The sequence below is a fragment of the Parasteatoda tepidariorum genome, chromosome 6 (assembly GCF_982258835.1).
Source record: "Parasteatoda tepidariorum strain Cologne lab strain chromosome 6, Ptep-v5.0, whole genome shotgun sequence".
Lineage (NCBI taxonomy): Eukaryota > Metazoa > Arthropoda > Arachnida > Araneae > Theridiidae > Parasteatoda > Parasteatoda tepidariorum.
In genome coordinates, this window is record NC_141760.1 from 16,892,037 (window position 1) to 16,916,803 (window position 24,767).

At 28.9% G+C, this 24,767-nt stretch overlaps 1 protein-coding gene across 2 annotated transcripts in view; it reads right to left on the reverse strand.

Moving 5' to 3' along the window:
- The window catches only part of LOC107440091 (glutathione S-transferase 1), a 33,668-nt gene extending 19,085 nt beyond the window's left edge, over positions 1 to 14,583 (reverse strand). The window contains exon 1 of one of the 2 annotated variants that reach the window (XM_043049129.3): positions 14,164 to 14,583. In XM_043049129.3, coding sequence (XP_042905063.2) covers positions 14,164 to 14,304 — 141 coding nt within the window. In that variant the 5' untranslated portion in view covers positions 14,305 to 14,583. Of the gene's footprint in view, positions 1 to 1,805; positions 2,106 to 14,163 lie in introns of those variants that run through there. The other variant, XM_043049127.3, reaches the window with a different exon arrangement.
- Between the last annotated feature and the right edge of the window lie 10,184 nt (positions 14,584 to 24,767).

The window sequence follows — 24,767 nt, forward strand, 5'->3', positions numbered from 1 at the left end:
AACGTTACATCGTTACCATTAACGTTACACCGTTACCATTAACGTCACATCGTTATCATTAACGTTACATCGTGATTTTGTTCCGATAATTTGTTTATGTCAGACTAAAGTCGGAATTTCAATAAACGAGAGATGTCCTTTGGTGATATTGCTGATAGTAACAATCAGGAAAAGATCTAAACTTGTATTTTCAGAGACAAATTCAATTGAAATTTGAGCACACCAGCTACTCGGAAAATGGTCGAAATTTGGATTAATTATAAATTATCTGTTCCGATAATGGAGAAATAAATTCTGTTTGTAGCGGTCAGGAAAGGGTTGTAATTTACATTGTCAACAGACACGGAAGTCAAGCAAAAAGTTGGTCTCTCATGGGATTGGGTAAGTGGTCTAAAATCAATTGCACTCACATAAACAAAAACAAAAAAAATAAATATAATAGTTTTATTAATTAATAATAGTCTTCCTCTTTTTAGGGTAAATAATGAAAATGAATTTAAAGGTAAATAATGAAAAAAATAAAAAATATCTCTTAGCTGATTTAACTTAAATTTCTTTACTGTCACATTTATATGGATATGACTTATGAGTTTAAGCTTAATTAATTTTGAAATTCCACAAAAATTATAATAGATAAAACATGGCATGAATTTCAAAAACAAAACAAAACTCTCTCGTTAAGGGTTAAAAAAAATTTTTTTATTCATAAATGTTTAGACGAAATAATTTTAAAAATTTTGTAAAAGACTAAAAATCCATAACTCTATTACAAAAATAATAAAGTAATTACAAAATATCACATTAATAAATAATTCTTGAATAAAAAGTTCATGAAAATAAAACTCTGATCATGCAAAATGAAAAATTTAGAATATGATTAAACATTATAAAAAGCGGAAAACATGTTATGCATCATCCGAAGGGAAGAATTACTTACAAATTGAGCAAAGCATATAGCTGAGTCGAACGAAAACCAATATCGCCTTTACTGCGCCCAACATTAGGGTAAACATATATATTCTCGGTAAGCTTATAAATATTAGCCTGTTTTTGATATTTAAAAAAAATATTTAAAAACTTTCCCAATGAGTACCAGTGTCGTGGGATCAGTGTTAACTCAAACAAGGAAATTCAAACAAGGAAGGAAGGAAACTAAACAATCAAGTTTCAATATACTATGCAAAAGAGCGATTTGTTTCTTATTGATTTCTAATAATTTTATTCGACTTTAGGAACGACACTGAATGTTAAGAAAAAAGTTGTAAGTCAATAATTTAAAACATATATTCCATTACACTAGATCATAATTTAACTGTTACTTATGATTATAATTAACTTCAGCCTTGATAAAACTAAAAGAGCACTACTCTATAGCATAAATAGAGCAGCGATTAATTATAAAAGCAATTGTTTTCTCTTTAATGTTATAAAATGTGGCAACGAAACAAAACCGGTTTAAAAATTGGACGTTCTATGTAATAAATTCCCGGATCAATATTAATAAGAAATAATAATAAGAAGAAATTATAATAAGAAATATTATAAGACATTTCAGAATCTCCGAATCTACGAAATTTCATAACCTCTAATAAGAAATTCATTAAAATGAGGAATTCTTATATCACTTCCAACACATATTTCACAGCAAATCAGAAAATTGTTAGATAACCATACATCGTAAAAGCCATTATCTATAATAAGTCAATTATTTCAACTGATTTAACTAAACGAATAATAAATACCGACATATTTAAAATTAAAAAAAAAGATTTTAAAGCTTTAACGCTTAAAAAAACGCTACGTACTTTAAGAAATTCAGGTTTCATGTGTTCTCCTGCGAATAAATCAACATATTTCAAGTTTAAGTCAATACCCAAACATTTGGCTGTCATGATTACAGCCCTGGCGGGACCGCTTGCAGGGTGGTAATACAAATCGACCGTCATCTTGCTATGAGTCTACAGAAAATCTGAAAAATTAACTTCCATCTTCAGCTTTTATCTTCTATCGTAATCAATTGACAATTTTGACTTATCATCTTTCAGAGGGGAAAAAAATACGGAGCCAAGTAAGTAGGAAGTTAGGCAAAAGCTATCGTTTCAATTGTAGTTGAAGGTTGATATCATAAAGCTTCAAAAGTGCCCCCCCCCCTCCGGATGATTTCAGACTTTCATTTTATTCCGTCGGCCATTTATATTGTATGATCTACTTAGTAAAGAAGGGATGTATTTTGTAGTGGTAAATGTTTATTTATGGATGTTACTAAAGTAAGAGAAATCGGTCTTTCAGTGCGAAAAAATTGCCTTCATCAGGGCTCAAAATTCTGAAAATTTTTATACTTCCCATTGGGCATGTTAGTCTATAAAAGTCCAGTGATCTCCAAATCGTTGATCGCGAGCTACTAGTAGCTCACGCAGACATTTTCGGTAGATTTACTTCTCTACAGAGATTAACTTGATAATGAATTTTAAATTTTTTTTAAAGAAAAAAATTATTTCTTTTTTTCACAGAAAAGTTAATAATTCTAAAAAAAAAAAAAAAAAAAAAAAAAAAAAAAAAAAAAATTATCGTATTCTTTATTTATTACTAATTACACTTCAGTTTCTTTCTTATGTACAATTCAATTTCTTTCTGTTTCAGTAAGTTTATTTAAAATAGGTTTCATATTTACTAGAAATAAGTTTAAAATCAATAAAAGAAATGTAAGAAGGGTACAATTGCTCTGAAACTTCATAAGTTTGATCACAGATCTACATCATACAAGCCGGAATGAAATTTTCACATGCCCAAGCAATAGCTTCTTATTAAAAATAACTAAATGATAATGTTGTTGATAGGAAACTGCAAACAGCTATCACAAGACTAATCAGTGGTCATACCCGCGGACTAACATGTGTTCAGAGTCAAGAAACTTTCCCTGTATGCCTAAAATGTAATGTGCACCAGGCTACACCTGATCATTTGCTGTCCTGTATGGACCTAGAGAAGAATTTTATCTTGGAGGGACCGGCGATGGCATATGATTTTCTGTCGGTGAACGATCTTCTGGACTTGGTCTGGACTCGGACTATTAGCTCGGTGAAACCGAGCAAATTTAAAGCAGAGGGTGCTCCTCTTGTTTTTCAGTGGCGCCATCCTATGGCCAAGAATTCGACTTCAGCCACGCACACGCCACAGCCCGTTTTATAGTGCTGGCCTATTCACATGCCCATTCATTCATCCACAGATCGTAATTTTGACCTCAATCAGAGAACGATCGATCTCCAATCCAGTAACCCCAGAGGTATTGATTTGGGTGTCTTGGGGTATTAATCCGTTTTTAGATGCACCTGGATTTCAGCCCCCACCCCTCTAAGAAGCTACAGCCATGATGGAGGAGATAATGATATAGGGACTTAAAGAAGGGTGGTGCACGTAGGGTTGCACACCCCTTCGTTTTGGCGTACGAAAGGGACACCCCTTCGGGTTGGCGTCCGTAGGGGTGACGCTCCAGTAGGTTGACGCTCCAGCAGAGGTTGAATTGAGGAGTCTTACTTGCTGATAAAAATATTCTTAAATGTATTTTCGTCAAACATGAAGTGACTATTAACTATTTTTCATTATATTTTTAGAGATATGTAAATTGATATATTAAATTATTTTAAAATCAAAAGTTTTAACTATAAGGATAAGATACGATTGCCCGATATTTTTATCATATATAAACTTCAGAGCATGATGACCACATTTTATGTATTTATCTAAATTATTTAATATCCTTCCTTATCCAAATGCTTTTTTTTTATATAAATTCCGGAAAAATATGTTATTAATTGCCAACAATGTTTAATTTTTTTTCCCCCATTCAAATGCAGCTTTTGCTGAATTTGTAGAGAAAATTTTTTGATTTCCACATCTGGGCTGTTTCAAAATAATATTTTAAACACAAAAGACTTGCTGAATTATTATTGGTTATTTTGTTTATTTTCAAATTAAGTGACAAAATGCTATAATTTATCATTTTGCTATCATTTATAGACACAGCGGTCGCTGTGTCTTATTAAAAATATAGCGGTGGTACAGAATATTAACAAATTGAATAACAAAGTTGAAAATTGAATGGTATTTTAATTTTATTTACTTTTAATAATTAACAATAGATTAAATAATTATTTTTATAACTTATCCACAATAGCCCCCCTCCCGTGTCTACAGTAGTGTTTAATTATTTTAAACAAAATGATTATTGAAAAAGCATACTTCCAAATTATTAAAATCATAATGTTCGATTTTTCATTCAAAATGAAGATAAATGTTCGAACTTTGATTAAAAGAATACTACAAGAGTTGCACAAAATAATCGAAAGACTTCGATACTAACAAATTTTTTGATATTTCTCAGAAAATACATAGAAAATCAAATAATAAATTTAGATCCTGCGATTTCTTATACATATCAATGAAATTTAAAGCTTTTTGAGGGCTGAGGCACCGAGAATGAATGACAAACGGAAAAAATGCTTTTGAACACACTATGACAAAAAAATGTAGTAATAAATTTGTAACTTATTATTTTGGTTCTTATATACAATAATTGAAATAAACTTCGTAAACGTAGCTTAAATATTTTTGAAAATATAAACATTTTTATAAAAGAAAAAAATTTAAAAAAAACTTATTTTTTTGTTTTGCGTTTTTTTTAATAACTTTAAAAAAATTCAATAAAATAAAATAAAAAACGTTTGAATCAATTTTAAATTGATTAAAAAATTATTGACATAAAAATTTAAAAAAAAGTTTGTTTAAAACTGCTCCAAATACGTGTAAGTAACGTTTTTTTTATACTGCGCATATACGCAAAAAAATAACTAAGTAAAATAAATAAATAATTTTCTTAATTTTGTAGTGAATCTTATTTGACAACTACTTAAGTCCGATTTGAATATCTTAAACAATTTTCTAAGGAGTTTTTTTTTTCTTTTTAAAAGAAACCTCAAAATAATAAAGGATTTTCCACAAATTTCATTTTGTACTATTAAACAAGATTTATAAATGACACCGGTTGGAGATTATGCCGATTAAAGTATCTTTTCTTTCGCATGTTTTATTTCCTAATTCCATCACACTTTGTTGTCCAGACCATCATTTCTAGCGTATTATCATTTGTTAATAAATCTTGTTTAATAGTACAAAATGAAATTTGTGGAAAATCCCTCATAATTTTGAGCTTTCTCTTAAAAGAGTAAGAAAACTACTTAGAAAATTACTTGAAACTTTTTTCATTTTTAAGATATTCAAATCGGACTTAACTTATTAGTTGTCAAATACGATTCACTGTAAAATTAAGATAATTTTTTTTTAAATTTTTTTCCGCACATGCGCTGTATAAAGCAACTACTTCAATTACTCTTATCTGACGCAGTTTTAATTATTATTTTTTTTAATTTTAAAGCAATAATTTCGTTATCAGTTTAAACTTGATTTAAACGCTTTGTTTAATTTTTTTTAATATTTAAACTATAGCAAAAAACCTAAAAAATTCTTTTTTTTATAAAAATTTTCATACATCTCCATAAATATTTAACCAAGGTGTACGAAGTTTTGTCCAATTATTGCATATAATATCCAAAACAATAGTTATGAATTACAAATTTATTGCCAAATTTTTTGGCACAGTTGTTGAAAAACATTTTTTCCGTTTGCAGTTCATTGTCGGTACCTCAAACTTCAAAAAGCGTTAAACTTCATTGATATGTCGGAGAAATCGTACCATTTAATAATTTTTAAATTTGTGAACTGATTCTCTAAGTATGTATTTATTTTTTAAATATTAAAAAATGCGTTAGTATCGAAGTGTCTCAATTATTTTATCAAACTCCTGTATTTATGATTAGACACATACATATATATAAATTTAAAATAAAATTTTTTATTAACGCATGTCATTCCAAATTTTTTTTTCATTTTTATTTAATAAAATCTCCTCTCCTAGAGATTACATTATTACACTATTCTTTTCATATCCTTCTTATCTTTATTAAAATGACATAATCAGAAAGCTATAATGGGTAAATGTATTATATAATTTTTTCCCTGTCTTAAAGCATTTTAAAACATGTGGTGAATTTATTTTGCTAAAAATTTTATAACACAAATTAAATCTAAGACACATGTTTATTTAATTTTAATTACATATGAAGCTTTAATGAAAAACAAACTTTTTATTTTAGTGAATCCTTTTGTTTTAAAATATATCTGTGAATAACAAAATAAAGCGATTGAAATAAAGGGAAAAGAAGAAAAAAAAGAACTATAGAAATGAAGATTGGTACTTGGTCAAGTAAGCGAAGAATCACTTTAACAAAACAGAAACTAGCATCCGCACAGAAATCGGAACTTTTCTGCTAAAGTTTTCATTCCGGATTCAAAAAATAAAAATAATTGGTTTTGTTGGCGATGATCTCGTAAGGCAATAAAGAATCATGCATAGTACACACGCAGAGCATTCAGAATTCGTCGCTAACAGCTTCTAATCGCTTTCTAAACGATAATAACAGGGGCTTCGATATTCGACGGGTAAGGAAGGGGGAATGAAACTCTCCTCGAAGGAAAAACGGATTAATACCCCAAGGAACCTAGTGGGGTGTCCCTGCTTTTCTCTGTACCTGAAATGTTTAATTATTCAAATCTTAGTGCAGGGTGTTTAGCAATCTGAACATACAAGATAACTTTTAAGACCTCTAAAATTCTAAAAAAGTGAGTGAAATTTCCAATTTCTGAAAAAATTCTGGGAGATAATTTTTAAGTGTAAGGAATTTCGATTTTCTGAGGAAAATGTAGATTTTTTTTTCATGACACATCTTTAAATCTTAAAACTCTTAAACAAAGTGATCTGTTAAATTTTTTTAATTTAATGAAAAAAAAACTTATTTTACTCACTTGTGGAATTATTTTTGTGCACTTCAATTCTTACTTATGACCAAAGAATTTTTTTTAACTTCGTTAAAATGGGGTGTAGTAAAGAACTTATGCAGTCAATTTTGTTCCTTTATTTAGTACAGTAACGAAATATGTAAGAATGAATTACCGTGAACAATTCAATTATATGCCCCTGGAGTGTAATAAAATAATAAATGAAGGGGAGAAGAAAAAAAACAAAGCTTTAAAAAAAAAAAAAAAAAAAAAAAAAAAAAAACGAAGGATAAAGGACATGTATTCTCAGAAATTTAAATCCTTGCTCAAAGAAAATTTGTAAGTAAATTTATGCGGAAAATATTCCATCTGAAAAACTTATTATTTCCAACAAAATATTCTTATTTTTTCTCATATATGTGTAATATATTATACATGTTACCGGCAAAGTATGATAAGGCCGGCATTGTATAGAATAACTATAGGCTTTGTTCTTTCTGCTGTTTTCAGGCAATGTATGAAATGTGAGAATTATTACATACTTTGCCTAGGCAATGTATACAATACTAGGCATTCTACAGAATGCCAAATGCTATTTAGGCAAAGTATGAAATGAACGTCCTGATGAGGTTATTATGTAAATGATGTGCATGTTACTGTGAATGACCGAAATCGGTGGTTGTTGACTTTCAGCGGTGAATGTTGACTTTCAGCCGTGGATATTGACAATCACATAGTCGCTTTGGTGAATGTCTGAAATATCTATTGCATCCGGTTACGGGCAATGTAATTATTTAGGTCAGTATTCATAATGCTTAGTCATTATGAATAATGACCATTAAAATTGGGCAATTTGATAAATTTGAATTACTTTACGATAATTTCTCACATTGCCCGGTCATTATAAATACCGGTATTATTTCTTTGGGCACTTTGATTATTTGATAGCAATGAGACAACCACGTGCGTGTGTTGTGATTTTGGCTGGCCAATGTTCACCGGTGAATGTTGACAATCAAATTAGTCGCTTTGGTGAATGTCCGAAATATTTATTACATCCAATTTGATACTAATTTATTCGTGGATATAATTACATTTATTCGATATTTTAATACTTACTGACGATAGATTAGAACAAACATCAGTGTTTGGAGTATCGGGCAAATATATACCGGGCAATGGCACTTGACTTTAAAAAAATATCAGTGTGGGTTATACCGGGCAGTGGCACTTGACCTTAAAAAAACATCAGTGTAGGGTATACCGGGCAAATGTATACCGGGCAGTGGCACTTGACCTAAAAAAAACATCAGTGTAGGGTATACCGGGTAAATGTATACCGGGCAGTGGCACTTGACCTTTAAAAACATCAGTGTAGAGTATACCGGGCAATGGCACTTAACCAGACCTAGTATGACAAGACCTTTGGTAAATGTCCGAAATATATACTAGGTCTAGTGCCACTTTTGCTATAGCTTAAATATTTAAAGAAAATTAAACAAAGCGTTTGAATCAATTTTAAACTGATACCTAAATTATTGCTTTAAAATTAAAAAAATAATAATAAAAACTGCGCCAGATTAGAGTAATTGAAGTAGTTGCTTTATACAGCGCATGTGCGGGAAAAAATTTTTAAAAAAATTATCCAGGTGCATCCACTCATTTGGAATCGCTCGACCGGGCAATGTAATAATTGCAACGTAATTTATCATTTTGTCATATCCTTTTCGGCACTTTTTAAATTGCGGCATTATTTACATTGCCCGTGACACACACGCACGCACACACACACACACACATATATATGTATATAAACTTGTATATTCAGACAAAAAAAAATAAACTAAACTAAAAAGATTATTTTGATAAAAAAAAGGGTAGCTATCGGAGCAAAACTAATTTAATATACTAACATCCAAATTCTGTCCTATTTAAAGAAATCGTCCATCAAAACGTGTAGATTGATTCGTTATAATTTTTTATTTTTGTCCGTAAATATTTTTACATTAAAATTAAAAATTATTAAATTAAATTTTTTTTTACAGTTTTAACACATATTTGGCTTCACTGATTGAGTTTTACAATTCTATAGGGATAAAAAAAAAAATTTGTGGCTACCGTTACAACTTCAACCACAATTTATTAAAAAAAATTTTTTTAATTTTTGATAAACACAAAATTGTTCCAAATATTCTTTTGCCGGGTGATATTATTTAGCAATAATGCGAAAGTTTATTCTTGAAATCGCTCTAGAATTTCAAATAGTCTTTTTTTTTTTGTATTCATTATTTTAATTGCATACTTTTACAAAACACAGTTTTACATAAGTAATATTTACTTTCTTATCCATTTTATCTACTTTTTAATGGTAGTAAAACGGTAACTAATATCTTTATTATAAAATGTTGCATAATAAGGTAATATCATGAGATTTCTTTATTAAGATAAAACATTTATGCTTTTAAACCTTAAGTTTAATGAATATTTATTATTCAATATTCATATAATATATCAGGAATATATTTAATTTTCATTTAAATACTCTCATAACTCATATTAATTTCATGCTGAGGACAGGCTTAGACTTGTTTATTTGTATCTTCCTTGTTAATATTAATTTCTCTGTGAATAATTATTAATACTTCAGATTTATGCTTAAAATGAAAGTGTTGATGTAGACAGTGTTGCTAATATGACTTTTTTTGTATGTTGTTACTTATTTCACTTTGGCCCAGAACGAGGCTAGACCGGGCCGGGATAGCCTGGTCGGTATTGCGCTGGACCCATGTCCGAGAGTTCGTCGGTTCGAACCCCACCGGCCGAAGACTCCCCGTGTAGTAAAGTGATTGATGCACGTTAAATCTGTCGAGTAGCAAAAGTCCTCCAAGTTCCCATAACAAGTTCCTTGGGGTATTAATCCGTTTTTCCTTCGAGGAGAGTTTCATTCCCCCTTCCTTACCCGTCGAATATCGAAGCCCCTGTTATTATCGTTTAGAAAGCGATTAGAAGCTGTTAGCGACGAATTCTGAATGCTCTGCGTGTGTACTATGCATGATTCTTTATTGCCTTACGAGATCATCGCCAACAAAACCAATTATTTTTATTTTTTGAATCCGGAATGAAAACTTTAGCAGAAAAGTTCCGATTTCTGTGCGGATGCTAGTTTCTGTTTTGTTAAAGTGATTCTTCGCTTACTTGACCAAGTACCAATCTTCATTTCTATAGTTCTTTTTTTTCTTCTTTTCCCTTTATTTCAATCGCTTTATTTTGTTATTCACAGATATATTTTAAAACAAAAGGATTCACTAAAATAAAAAGTTTGTTTTTCATTAAAGCTTCATATGTAATTAAAATTAAATAAACATGTGTCTTAGATTTAATTTGTGTTATAAAATTTTTAGCAAAATAAATTCACCACATGTTTTAAAATGCTTTAAGACAGGGAAAAAATTATATAATACATTTACCCATTATAGCTTTCTGATTATGTCATTTTAATAAAGATAAGAAGGATATGAAAAGAATAGTGTAATAATGTAATCTCTAGGAGAGGAGATTTTATTAAATAAAAATGAAAAAAAAATTTGAAATGACATGCGTTAATAAAAAATTTTATTTTAAATTTATATATATGTATGTGTCTAATCATAAATACAGGAGTTTGATAAAATAATTGAGACACTTCGATACTAACGCATTTTTTAATATTTAAAAAATAAATACATACTTAGAGAATCAGTTCACAAATTTAAAAATTATTAAATGGTACGATTTCTCCGACATATCAATGAAGTTTAACGCTTTTTGAAGTTTGAGGTACCGACAATGAACTGCAAACGGAAAAAATGTTTTTCAACAACTGTGCCAAAAAATTTGGCAATAAATTTGTAATTCATAACTATTGTTTTGGATATTATATGCAATAATTGGACAAAACTTCGTACACCTTGGTTAAATATTTATGGAGATGTATGAAAATTTTTATAAAAAAAAGAATTTTTTAGGTTTTTTGCTATAGTTTAAATATTAAAAAAAATTAAACAAAGCGTTTAAATCAAGTTTAAACTGATAACGAAATTATTGCTTTAAAATTAAAAAAAATAATAATTAAAACTGCGCCAGATAAGAGTAATTGAAGTAGTTGCTTTATACAGCGCATGTGCGGAAAAAAATTTAAAAAAAAATTATCTTAATTTTACAGTGAATCGTATTTGACAACTAATAAGTTAAGTCCGATTTGAATATCTTAAAAATGAAAAAAGTTTCAAGTAATTTTCTAAGTAGTTTTCTTACTCTTTTAAGAGAAAGCTCAAAATTATGAGGGATTTTCCACAAATTTCATTTTGTACTATTAAACAAGATTTATTAACAAATGATAATACGCTAGAAATGATGGTCTGGACAACAAAGTGTGATGGAATTAGGAAATAAAACATGCGAAAGAAAAGATACTTTAATCGGCATAATCTCCAACCGGTGTCATTTATAAATCTTGTTTAATAGTACAAAATGAAATTTGTAGAAAATCCTTTATTATTTTGAGGTTTCTTTTAAAAAGAAAAAAAAATTAGAAAATTGTTTAAGATATTCAAATCGGACTTAAGTAGTTGTCAAATAAGATTCACTACAAAATTAAGAAAATTATTTATTTATTTTACTTAGTTATTTTTTTGCGTATATGCGCAGTATAAAAAAAACGTTACTTACACGTATTTGGAGCAGTTTTAAACAAACTTTTTTTTAAATTTTTATGTCAATAATTTTTTAATCAATTTAAAATTGATTCAAACGTTTTTTATTTTATTTTATTGAATTTTTTTAAAGTTATTAAAAAAAACGCAAAACAAAAAAATAAGTTTTTTTTAAATTTTTTTCTTTTATAAAAATGTTTATATTTTCAAAAATATTTAAGCTACGTTTACGAAGTTTATTTCAATTATTGTATATAAGAACCAAAATAATAAGTTACAAATTTATTACTACATTTTTTTGTCATAGTGTGTTCAAAAGCATTTTTTCCGTTTGTCATTCATTCTCGGTGCCTCAGCCCTCAAAAAGCTTTAAATTTCATTGATATGTATAAGAAATCGCAGGATCTAAATTTATTATTTGATTTTCTATGTATTTTCTGAGAAATATCAAAAAATTTGTTAGTATCGAAGTCTTTCGATTATTTTGTGCAACTCTTGTAGTATTCTTTTAATCAAAGTTCGAACATTTATCTTCATTTTGAATGAAAAATCGAACATTATGATTTTAATAATTTGGAAGTATGCTTTTTCAATAATCATTTTGTTTAAAATAATTAAACACTACTGTAGACACGGGAGGGGGGCTATTGTGGATAAGTTATAAAAATAATTATTTAATCTATTGTTAATTATTAAAAGTAAATAAAATTAAAATACCATTCAATTTTCAACTTTGTTATTCAATTTGTTAATATTCTGTACCACCGCTATATTTTTAATAAGACACAGCGACCGCTGTGTCTATAAATGATAGCAAAATGATAAATTATAGCATTTTGTCACTTAATTTGAAAATAAACAAAATAACCAATAATAATTCAGCAAGTCTTTTGTGTTTAAAATATTATTTTGAAACAGCCCAGATGTGGAAATCAAAAAATTTTCTCTACAAATTCAGCAAAAGCTGCATTTGAATGGGGGAAAAAAAATTAAACATTGTTGGCAATTAATAACATATTTTTCCGGAATTTATATAAAAAAAAAGCATTTGGATAAGGAAGGATATTAAATAATTTAGATAAATACATAAAATGTGGTCATCATGCTCTGAAGTTTATATATGATAAAAATATCGGGCAATCGTATCTTATCCTTATAGTTAAAACTTTTGATTTTAAAATAATTTAATATATCAATTTACATATCTCTAAAAATATAATGAAAAATAGTTAATAGTCACTTCATGTTTGACGAAAATACATTTAAGAATATTTTTATCAGCAAGTAAGACTCCTCAATTCAACCTCTGCTGGAGCGTCAACCTACTGGAGCGTCACCCCTACGGACGCCAACCCGAAGGGGTGTCCCTTTCGTACGCCAAAACGAAGGGGTGTGCAACCCTACGTGCACCACCCTTCTTTAAGTCCCTATATCATTATCTCCTCCATCATGGCTGTAGCTTCTTAGAGGGGTGGGGGCTGAAATCCAGGTGCATCTAAAAACGGATTAATACCCCAAGACACCACGCCACTAGGCTTAGCGAGACCCTGGGAAAAGCATTTCACAAAGCCTCTATTAAAGGGATCGATTATAAAATGGATATATAATCATTCATATGATAGAATATGAAAAATGGTTAAATCGGTTTTATTAAAATTGATAATGTGAATTATTGCAGATTTTCATTCCTAATTTTGGGTAATTGTTTAATTTTTTTAAAATCAATGATGCATCAAAAGCAGGGCCTTTAGAAGTCAGAAAGTTTTGGAAAAAGAGACCCGCGAACACACACACATAAAAAAGCTCATTGTGCAGCTCTAGTGGCAAGTAAATAAAATACCTTTTTTCAAAAACAAAAATTTAAAAATATATAAGATGCTCTTATTTTCTATTATTATGATTTTGCTAAATAGAAATGCTGAGACAACTAACAACTGCATTTAGAAGGCAGGCCTAGATATGGCTTTATTGCATCTAAGATTGCAATGATAGTTTCGAATTTTCGAAGCTAATATTCAAAGAAACTAAGTTTTTTTTTAAAAAAAAAAGGGGGGAACATAATTTTTTAAGTCTTTATTCTTATTTTTGATTCGGATATCATCGGCATGGGACTCCCAGGAGTTCTAACAACGCGACGTCAGCTCTATGTTTTAGTGCAGTGCTTCCCAAAGTGTGGTACGCGTACCCCCAGGGGTACGGGAACAGTTTAGTGGGGGTACGCGTTTTTACGCGAAAAATCTTGCAACAAACGAAAATTTCAAAAAATTTTATTCAAAAACAAAGCTCTCCATGAAAATTTACGATTACGTATTTTTCTATTGGCTATTTTTTTCAGAGTTAACAGTTAATTAGCGGTGTCAACAGCCAGTTGTGGTTTTTAACTTTTGTGCAATTTTTTGTAGTAAAAAATGCGTTCATTTTTTTATTAGTGGTACACAGCGTAACGAAAAATTTAGAAATTGTACACAAAAGTCATAAGTTTGGGAAACACTGTTTAAGTCGATGTCGTGAATTTTCCTTTCATAAATTTGAAAATACATAAAGACTTTAAAAAGGAAATGAATAATAATTGTTTTCTCACCTTAATATATTCAGGCTTAAGTTGATCACCACCAGCCAAATTCAAAATTTTTTTATTGACATCTAGACCAATCATTTTGGCAGTCATCAATACGGCCCGGCATGGGCCGCTTACAGGAAAAATGTAAACATCGACAGGCATGTTGATTTCTTGAGTTTTACCTCCGACTGAACTACACGAACCCAGGGCTGATAGTTAGTGTCTCACTGTTTTATAAATACCGGTCCAGATATCTCAAAAATTCTCAGAGCGTTGATTGGAGAAAATTGCGTAAAAAAAGAGAAAAGATTGCGTATCCGGATAAGTAAACAAATACAAGAACCCCCAAGTGACAACACTCACTCAACGTCTCAAAAGATTAAAAACGAAACATATTTATCAACAGAACTGGACATGAAAACAACTCAGGTTAATGGCGGTAGATGGCGCTTGCAAATGAAATGTTGCAGTTCATTCTCTTGGTTTTTGATGAGGATATGCACGAGTTGAGAGCAGAACAAGGGCTCATCTCCATATACAAAAAGAATATATAGTAGATATTTTCAGTAAAAGTTTATTTTAAATTTAACAAAGACTTAATGTATGGAAATAGTTATTTGTATTCTAAAATAAAAGGTTATTTTTTCATTTTTTTTCCAGAAAAATAACCATTCGAGACATTTACTATTATTTTATTTTTAAACTAACTATTATTAAAACTACTTTTTCTTCCACAGATAAATTTCAAACTTAGCAAGCAGGAATTCCAATAGTTGTTTTTATTCCAAAATAAAAGATGATTTCTTCATTTTTTTCCCAAAAAATAGCCATTTGAGGTATTAACTTTTATTTCATTTTTAAATTTACTATTATTAAAACTATTTTTTCTTTCAATTCTCAAATTTCAAATTTAGCAAGCAGGACTTAATGTATACAAATAGTTATTTTTATTCCAAAATACTCAGTTACTTCTTCATTTATTTTCAGAAAAATGGCCATTTGAGGTAAAAACTATTTTTTTCCTTTATAAAATGTCGATTAAAATATAAGTCAGAAATAGTTTTCTTTGTTCATTAAAAAAAAGTCTTCTAAAATTTTCCAGTTAGGGGAAAAAATTTAACCATAAAACCATCGTAGGAATGATCGTGGCACCACTTAAGCAATTTTCCTTCACAATGTTACAAAAAAAGTAATACATTCTCTGGTATTTCCTTGTCCATCAGGAATAAAATATAGCTTGACGACATACGTGTTATCCTTTTCTTGCTCGGCTAAGATGAGCAGTGAGAGGTAAAGAGTGTCAAAGAAGGTCAGACTCTGCAAAAAGAATATTTTTCGTAGACAAGAGCTTTTCTTAGTAATCACGTAGAAAAATTGGTATCGACAAGAAAAATAGAAGCTTCTTGTCAAATTATTTTTTTTTCTACATTCAAAAAGGAGAGAAAAGTGCCATGAAGTTTGATCTGATTATTTGGCAAGATTCCTTGGAAGCACCGCAATTTATTCCCTATGAAGAATTAATTACTCAGTCTAATAAAGCTTGGCATATACTTTCATACATTCCCGAGACAATATTCTGGATGGAACCATCAAGATATTTTGATGGTTTATGTTGGTTTCTTGTAAGCTACCAACAATTTGATTGGCTACCAACATCCAACAATTCCCATCATGTGGTAACGGATTTTGATGGGACAACAAACTTCAATCATTTCGGGTAGGAAGATGATATTTTACGATATGATGATCAACCAACAAGTTATGTAAGAAATTCTTGGGCCAACAACTACCACTTCCATCATTTTGCAATGAAAAAATGTTGTTTTAGAATCTTTCAAATCTTGCAAACAGTCAATCTTATAAATGTTGTTTTTCAATTTGTAGTTTAATGTAAAATTTTTGTGATTTAATAAGAAAAAAATGAGTGATTTTCTCTTAAATTATAACATGGTTATTATCTTATTCACTTCAGATTTCACTTCAGTGAATAAATATGAATGAATGTAATAAATATCGTATCTTGTCTTATCATAATGGTTCAAACGTATTATCAATTTTACAATTATGAATGAAAAATTATTGAACTATAATACTGTTGAAAAAAATTATTCGTACTGAAAACTATATTCTATAAACTATAAACTATATGTTCCGGAATATAATATGGAATTATTGTTTTACTTATGAATAGATTTTAATGCTTTTTTTCTAATTTAATATACAGCTTTCAATGTTTTATTAATTGATTAGCGTGCTAGTCTTGTTGTTGTTGCTTATCCTCTTCTGGCCTGACGAAGTCAGACCAGATCTATGAACCCGTTGACCTGAAGAAAATCAAACACCAAAAGAGGAGTAGAGTCTTCCCAGAGAAGACAGTTCAGGATGTGATCGGCGGAAGCCTGGTGTAGATGGCATTTAGGGCAGAGGGGGTAGGTTTTAGTTCCCTCAGAAAATAGTAGACCTTCAAGATGTCCGGTAGCTAGGCGGGAGATGGTGTGCTAGTCTTTTATTTTGGTAGCATAATTCAACAGTTTTTTAGTTGATCTATGAAATTTGCTTTGCGGAGATATATTTTAAAAAACCACTTTAAACAAAAAATTATTTTGCATAAGAAAAATGAATGCGTCAAAATTTTATCCCCCGCATCAAGCATATATTTTTTTGTCCGGAAAAGTAATTTTAATGTTAACAAAACCCCCCCTTTTTTTAAAAAATTTCTTCCCCATAATTTTTGAATTTTGAATAAAAGTACTGTTTAAAGCCATTAACCACTTCTCAAATAAATAAGAAATCACTATTTTCTCTGTCCCCAAAAAAAACTTTGTATCGAAACTTTAATTCTCTTTTAAAACAATTAAAAAAATGCTTATTTTATTATTATTATTTTTTTTTTAAGAAATCCTAACTTTTTGCTTCCGTATCTACATTGAATTTGATACCGCATTTAAACTTTATCTTACAAATTTTTAGCAGATAACATCAAAATCTAAAACATTTACAAATTCATGAATAAAAAAACCTTGTCACCGTGAATGTCATCTTGCCGGCGGGTGGTCAGCAACACATGAGCGATTTTGCCAGCACAGGTACCCCCCTCCCCCTAGTGTCTGCAACCCATTGACTTTGCACTCAACCGAAAAGTTTGTAACAATCGTCACGCCAGACTTAGCTCATTAACTGCCAGATTTCGGAATTGTTTCTTTGGTATCGTTTTCAAAATCGAATGAGAAGCCTCTAATTTTTATACCATTTTGTTAGATCGTCTGCTAAAGATTAAACAGACACGCGATCAGATATAATGAAACGAAGGTAGTTATTGGAATATTTTTGGCACGAAGATTTTTTTTTCTTCTCATTTTTTTTCCTAAACAAAATGTGGAACATACTAAGAAATTACCTTCCAGGTTTCTTAAGTTAGTTTTTTTGTAGCTTTTTCTAAATTAATTTAGCTACGCATGGTAAATTTTCATAATAAGGTCACGATACTTCCATTACAGTGTTTAAAACCGAAAATTTTAAGTTTTGTTCGTAATTTTATTTAAGATTTGAGGTCAAGGTAAATAAAATAAGGAGTTGTGCATTTTTAACATGAATGAAGCTGTTTTTATTATTCTGTATTTAAAGTTTAAAAGAAATAAACTTAAATAATGAAGTTTTTCTCTGGACTATCTACAACTAAAAAGTATACCAGGAAAGGACACACAGGTTTGGGAAGTTAGGACTTTGTATGTCTAATTATGATCTTTGAAACTCGTAACTATTTTTATATTACGTCAATAATCAAAGATTTCTTTAATATTTTAATTGTTTTCCTAAAGTTAAAGTAAAATATTAGACTAAAAAAATACCATATACTGAAAAAGTAATTTAAAGGATTAAGCATTTATAAAAGTTTAAAAAAAATTCTGCTTTAACATTTCAATCGAACTTTTCAATCCAAAGTAAAAAGAAAATTATAATTCAGCTCAATACATACTCCAAAAACAAATCTTGGAACTAACTGATGCTTTAAGAATTAAATTACTTGACATAAAACCTTATTCTAAAACTAGCATTGATAAAACGATGAAAATATTTGTTATTATCCCAATATGTGATCTACCTGAGTAATAGATATTTACTTTTTTAATAGTTTTTTTTTTTTTAGCTTTGCTTTTTGAGTGATGCTGCCCAGTATACATTTGCCCGGTATATACCCCACACTGGTATATTTTTTCAAGGTTAAGTGCCACTGCCCGGTATACCCTACACTGATATTAAAGGATCTTCAAGTACCCCTGCCCGGAGAACTTCGTCATATAGTAGCGCCACCTATTAATCCGTTAAGTAATCACACATTAGATCGCATAATGTGATAATATCAAAGATTTGATACTTCACAAGTAAAAAATAATTAACTGTCTATTTTAGATAAATATGTGTTCACAATTTGTCGGGATTTGGCCAAACCAAGATCGATCATTTAGGTTTCCATAACCGAAAAAAATTAGAAATGTTACTCTAGTGTACTAAACCTTAAAAAAGTATTCTGAAATATTATGTATTAAAAAATAAAAGTTTAAAATGAATGAAAGAAACCTAAATTTAAATTACTTTGCTGACCTGTCCAAATTACACCAATATTTTTAAAATATTATTTGAATATTTAAAATAAATATTAAAATTAGAATATTAGAAAAGTAGAAGCATAAATATCTTAGTATCCATGCATAAAACCTATTATTATAAAAACACTTAAAAAAAAAAAAAAAAAAAAAACTCAGCACTTAAAGTGAAATCTAACTATAACTTTCTAACTATTTGTCAATAGTTGTTTATGCATTTCATCTAAAACATTTTAACTGCTGGTAAAATTCATTCAAAACATTCAGTGGCCGTCGGTTACCATGGGTTACCACCAGACAGGAAGAAGTAACAACATTATCCGAATAATAGAACAATAATACTAAAAAAAAAGGTGAGTCGTTGTTGAGATATACATCGATTTGAACAGTGATGACGCGTTTCGTGCTAGGGGAGGTAGTACCAATTAATAAAACGAAAGACCGTCAACTGTCCGAATAATAGCAATAATTGGCTTATAATAAATTACACCCTGATGATCGCTAAATAACTTGTGCAGTGCTCTCAACGGAAAAATAGTCCTGATTTGCTTTTGAAAAAAACAAATAAATAGACTCCTGTTTTATGAATTGATTTTGGAGGTCTCTATTAGTTATACAAATAGTATTAAAAAAAAAAAAACGAACTATTTTGAATGACTTTTGATCTAATGATCGAATCTTCACGTTTTAGGACTCAATCTTAATGGCTCGAAAGGGTGACCTCAAATATGCTAATTAATTAGTACAGACGATATTTTAAGTTGCGAAATCAGACACAAAAACGTACCTTCTCTAAATAAATGTGTGCCTTTTTTTTTCAGCGGATTCGGATTTCTGATCTACAAAATATAAGGGGTAGCTGAAATCTGAGAAATATGGTCCCCATAATTTGGTTGGGAGATTGATCCCAAGTTTGGACTCCTTAATGCTAATTTTATTTTTTGCGTATCTCGCCATATTTCGCCAGTTCCTGAGAAATCAATTTTTAAAAAAAAAATCGTATATTTAAAATCCGATTTCTCAGGAGCTACTCAACCGATTTCACTCAAATTTTGTATCAAGATTGCTCAAAATTACAAACTTTGAAATGATATAAAAAAATTGCATATCTTCCGATTCAAAAATGTTTCCACAATTATTAAATAGTATAATAAAAAATAATAAATATTTACTAAAATTTATTCTTCGTATGGAATTATCTCTGGATAAACGAATCTTATAATTATGCGCAAAAATATTTCAATTCTCTTCAAAAGATCTCGAATTATGGCGAAATACGTGAAAAGTTAAATTAACTTTAAGGGATTCAAACTTTGGATCGCTCTCCTGAACTAACTGTGGGAGCCATATTTCCCAGATTGCGGCTACACCCTATAATTTGGGAATCAGAAGTTCAAATCCGTCGAAAAAAAGGTATGTTTATTCATGGAAAGTACGTTTGTGTGTCTAATTTCGTAATTTACAATACCGTCTGCACTAATTAATTAGCATATTTGACGTTGCCCTTTCGAATCATTAAGACTGAATCCTGAAACGAGAAGATCCCATTATTAGATCAAAAGTTATTCAGGATGGTCCGCTTTTTTTTTTGTTTTTTTGGTACACTGTACATAAAATTTGGAAAGCACTTTTTTAAGATGTTACATAATAATAATAATTTATTTTGAATCAATGAAAAGAACAATCGCATTTAATCAAGCTATTTAAAAATGGAACTATTTTGGAACTAAAGCAGCGATTCCCCAAGGAACTGTTGAGCTTTATTCGGCATAACCCCGACTTAAAAAGCTCATTAGCAGCTGTTAATATGCTGGAAAAACTATTAGTTTGGATACATTTATTAAAAAGAATAAAACTTATTAATTGTTTACTCAATAACAGTCTTTAAATTAGGTTTTATGTTAGGCAGTTGAATTCTGCTGCGGCTTTTCGGCTAGTTGGTTTGGCATATACGTAAATCAAATTGAATAAAATAAGCTGAATTGTGGTTTTTAAAAAAATATTTCTTTTATACTGTTAGAAACGTTATTGGAGAAAAGTAATTCTTTATTCTTGAATTTGTTTATTTTATTCTGAATTTTGAAGTTCGGTTAGAAATACTTAATGCATGAATAAAATGGGCAATTATTGTGCAAATTATTTTTTAAACTGTGTCATTTCCTTTTTAAATGAATAATTTCATTAAAAATAAATGAAAAATAAATTAGAGTGGCCTATTAAAGATTTCAAGAATAATTACTAGTTAAATAAAAAGCCCAGACTCACGGAACCCTAGTGAACTTTCCACGGAACCTTAAGGTTTAACGGAACAACTTTTGGGAAACATTTAGCTGAAGTCATTCTTATAATTAAAGTAAATTTTCTAACAATTATTTTAACGTTGCAAAATTTTATAAATTTATGTAGCTCTTAAATTTATGACGTAAAATTTTCGATATTGATCACAGTTTTGCCAACTTTCACAAAACTGCCTTTTTTTTCCTTAGAGAACGAACTCTTAATAGCAAGGAATGCAGCGTAAAGAGCTAATATATTTTTATAACAGTTTTTTTTAAAGTAGTAAAATTTGCTTAAAATTGTAAGTTTTTTTAATATAATTATCAAGTTGGTGATAAGGTTGTAAATTCTGAAAAAATTTTAAAATTTGTAAAGCGGTGTAATATGTTTGTGATAATTATAAACATTTACAATGACTAGTGTTTTTTTTTTATAGTCAACAATTAACTCAGAAAAAAGGGGAGGGAAGAAGGGGAAAGTCTTTATGATGTAATACATTTTTATTACAATTTTCTTTAAATTGTAAATTTTTTAATTTTAAATTTTTTTTTAGAATATTTGTTATATTTATCTCAACTTTGCCACTTTTACAGTGATGAAATTCCTCTTTCTATCCAACAATCGATTCTTAAAAAAGAGGAGAGACGAGTTAAAGTAATTTATGAAATCATAGATTTTCTTTATGATAGTTTTCTTTTTTTATATAAAAAAAAAGTTACCCTGTATAGGTTTGCAAAATTTTGAAATTTGTTAAGATGTATTTGTCTGTGATTATTATCTCAGCTTTATAACCTTTTACAATGGCGTGTGTCTTATTTCCCAAGTCAACAACCATCTAAAAAAGGGAAGGAGTTAAAATAACTTATGACATAATATATCTTGTAACAATTTCTTTTTAAGTTGTAAGGTTTTTTAAGCTATAAAATAATAAAGTTTGTTATAATTATCTCAATTTTGCCACCTTTACAATTATGGATGCTTTTTTCCTACTAGTGTACATACTTTTAAAAAAAGAGAGAAGAGTTTAAATAGTTTATGAAGTCATGAATATTTTGTAATAATTTTCCTCTCCTTTTTTAAAAAAAAGGGTAGTAAAGCTCATATAAGTTTGAAAAATTGTGAAATTTTTAACGATGATTATCACAGTTTGCTTTTTACGAACGAAACGAATGCTTTTTTCTAGTCAACAACTAATTCTAAAATTGAGGAAAGAGTTAAAGTAATTTATAAAGTAAGTTTATTTTTGTAACAGTTTTTTTTCCACTTAAACTAACAGCTAAACTTATAATAATGTTATTTTAATTTGCTAAATGTTTGCGTATCAAAGTAATGTTAGCTTCGTTATTTACATTTCATTTTAATATGTTTGCGTAAAAATGAAACCTTTAACTTATGCATGTTTTTGTGAGAACATGTTTGCTTAAAAGCAATTATCTCTATGTATAAAAGAATCTAACTTTTGACCTCTTGTGTTTTGCATTTATGTTTCTAAAATACTCTATGATATGAGAAGGTCATGAAGTTAAATTTAAAGAGAATGGTTTAAATATGTTTTTCAAGGAACTCTTTTGAATAAGAGTTTTTAAATTTTTCCAGAACTTTTGAACAATATTGCAACAGACATTTTGAAATTAAAATAGTTTAATTATCCTTTATCAATTTAAGATCTGAACATTTGTACACTGAGAAAAAATATGGTCTAAACTACCAGAACTATTAATTTAGGAACTGAGCATTTGTACACTAAGAAAAAAGTATGGTCTAAATTACCAGAACTATCAATTTAGGAACTGAGCATTTGTACACTAAGAAATAAGTATGGTCTAAATTACCAGAACTATCAATTTAGGAACTGAGCATTTGTACACTAAGACAAAAGTATGGTCTAAACTACCCGAATTATCAATTTAGGAACTGAGCATTTCTACGCTGAGAAAAAAGTATGATCTAAACTACCAGAATTATCAATTTAAGAACGGAATATTTGTACACTGAAAAAAAAATATGGTTAAAACTCCCAGAATATGATAAATTTTACCGTGTTTCTGGCTCTATGGGTGTACCAAGCTCTGTAATTTTTACTTCGGTAAAGATTTTGGTAAAATTAAAAAAATATGATTTTATAATACTCGTATATGATAAAGTTTGGTAAACGTTGTAAAACTCGGTAAATTTATCAAGATATCTTAAAAAGCGACATAAAAACCATTTATTCGGTTAAATATTTTTTAAAGTTTTGTATTTTTACTAAATCTATGGTAATAAAAACAATAATTTTGAAAACCAGAATTTCTGGTAAGCCGTTACCATATGAGCGGAAAAATTACCAAATGAATGGTTTGTATACTGTATATTTTGGTTAATATCACTAGAGTTATGCTGTTATTTTTTTACCATAAATGCCATTGCCATACAGTACGGTTATTTTATAAGATTTTGCTTTCGCACTCAATGTGTAAATTTTTTAAATAGCTTCTTTCGTTATATTTATAGATTTACTTAAGCGAATCAAAACACGTTTGCCAACAATTGTAAAACTTATTTATGGAAGGAGGAAATAAATTTTAAGAATTATTTATCATATTTTTTTATGATTATTATTAAGCATATTGGTCACAACATTTTCGAATATTGAGGTATACAAATATTTATTTCATTTCAGACGACGTAATTTTGATATTTCAATTGGACAAAGTATTAAATTCGAGGGAAATCAGTTGAATAGTTTTCGTGTCATAAATTTAAAAAGAAATATTTCATTTCCGCTTTCCAAGAATTATTTAACCGATTCCATCAAAAAATTTATAGTATGATATATAAATTTATGTCTTACACATTCCATAAAGTTTTCAATTATTATTAGATTAAATTATAAAAAAAATAAAGAAATTTCAAGCCCTAAATTAAAAATTAAGGCTTTTTTAATATTGATTTTGTTGAGTAATGATAAATTTCCCATTTTGATTTCAGATATTTTAAACTTGATGCATGAATCGTGAAGATGGAAATTCCGATAATTTTTTAAGATAATCTGAATTGCGTGATAAGCATGACTCGCATTTTAATGTACGGTACAATTTACCTTTCATAACCCAATTGAATAAATGAAGATTGTTAAATTTATTTAATAGATATGAATAAGCATATATTTAAGTGTAAAAATAAAACATGATTTTAAGATTCCTAATCTAATCTATTCCCATAAACAGACTTATTGTAGTATTTTCCTTACAAGAATACAATTATGATAAGTCTATTTTTATCTTTTTTTTATGAAACCAGCTCTGAGATGTCTTTTTTGATGCTTTAGTTGATAAGGATATCGCTTAGTCATTAAATTGCACATGAGTATGGTTTTATTTTGCATTTGTCACAAAGATAAAAGCTTGAAAGTGAATGATACATACTTTTTATAAATATGTTATGCAAACATATCCTTTTATGATTATGTATTTAATAAATACACGTCCTCATAAAGTAAATATAGGTTATTTTTGAAAGCAACATAACGCGGTAACTCTCATTCATTTAAAATAAATTTGTTTCAATAAAATTTACTTTCTGTAATTACGCGGAGAAAAAATTTCTGGTAAAATTACCGAACTATATGGTAATGATCAAAAAAGATCTATCAGGTAAAAAGAAAATCGTAATTCTTCTATTAAAAATTGACACATACGGTATTTAAGTCATTCATTTGGTATTTTTTTCTTCTTTCATATGGTTTACTGGATATTCTAGTAT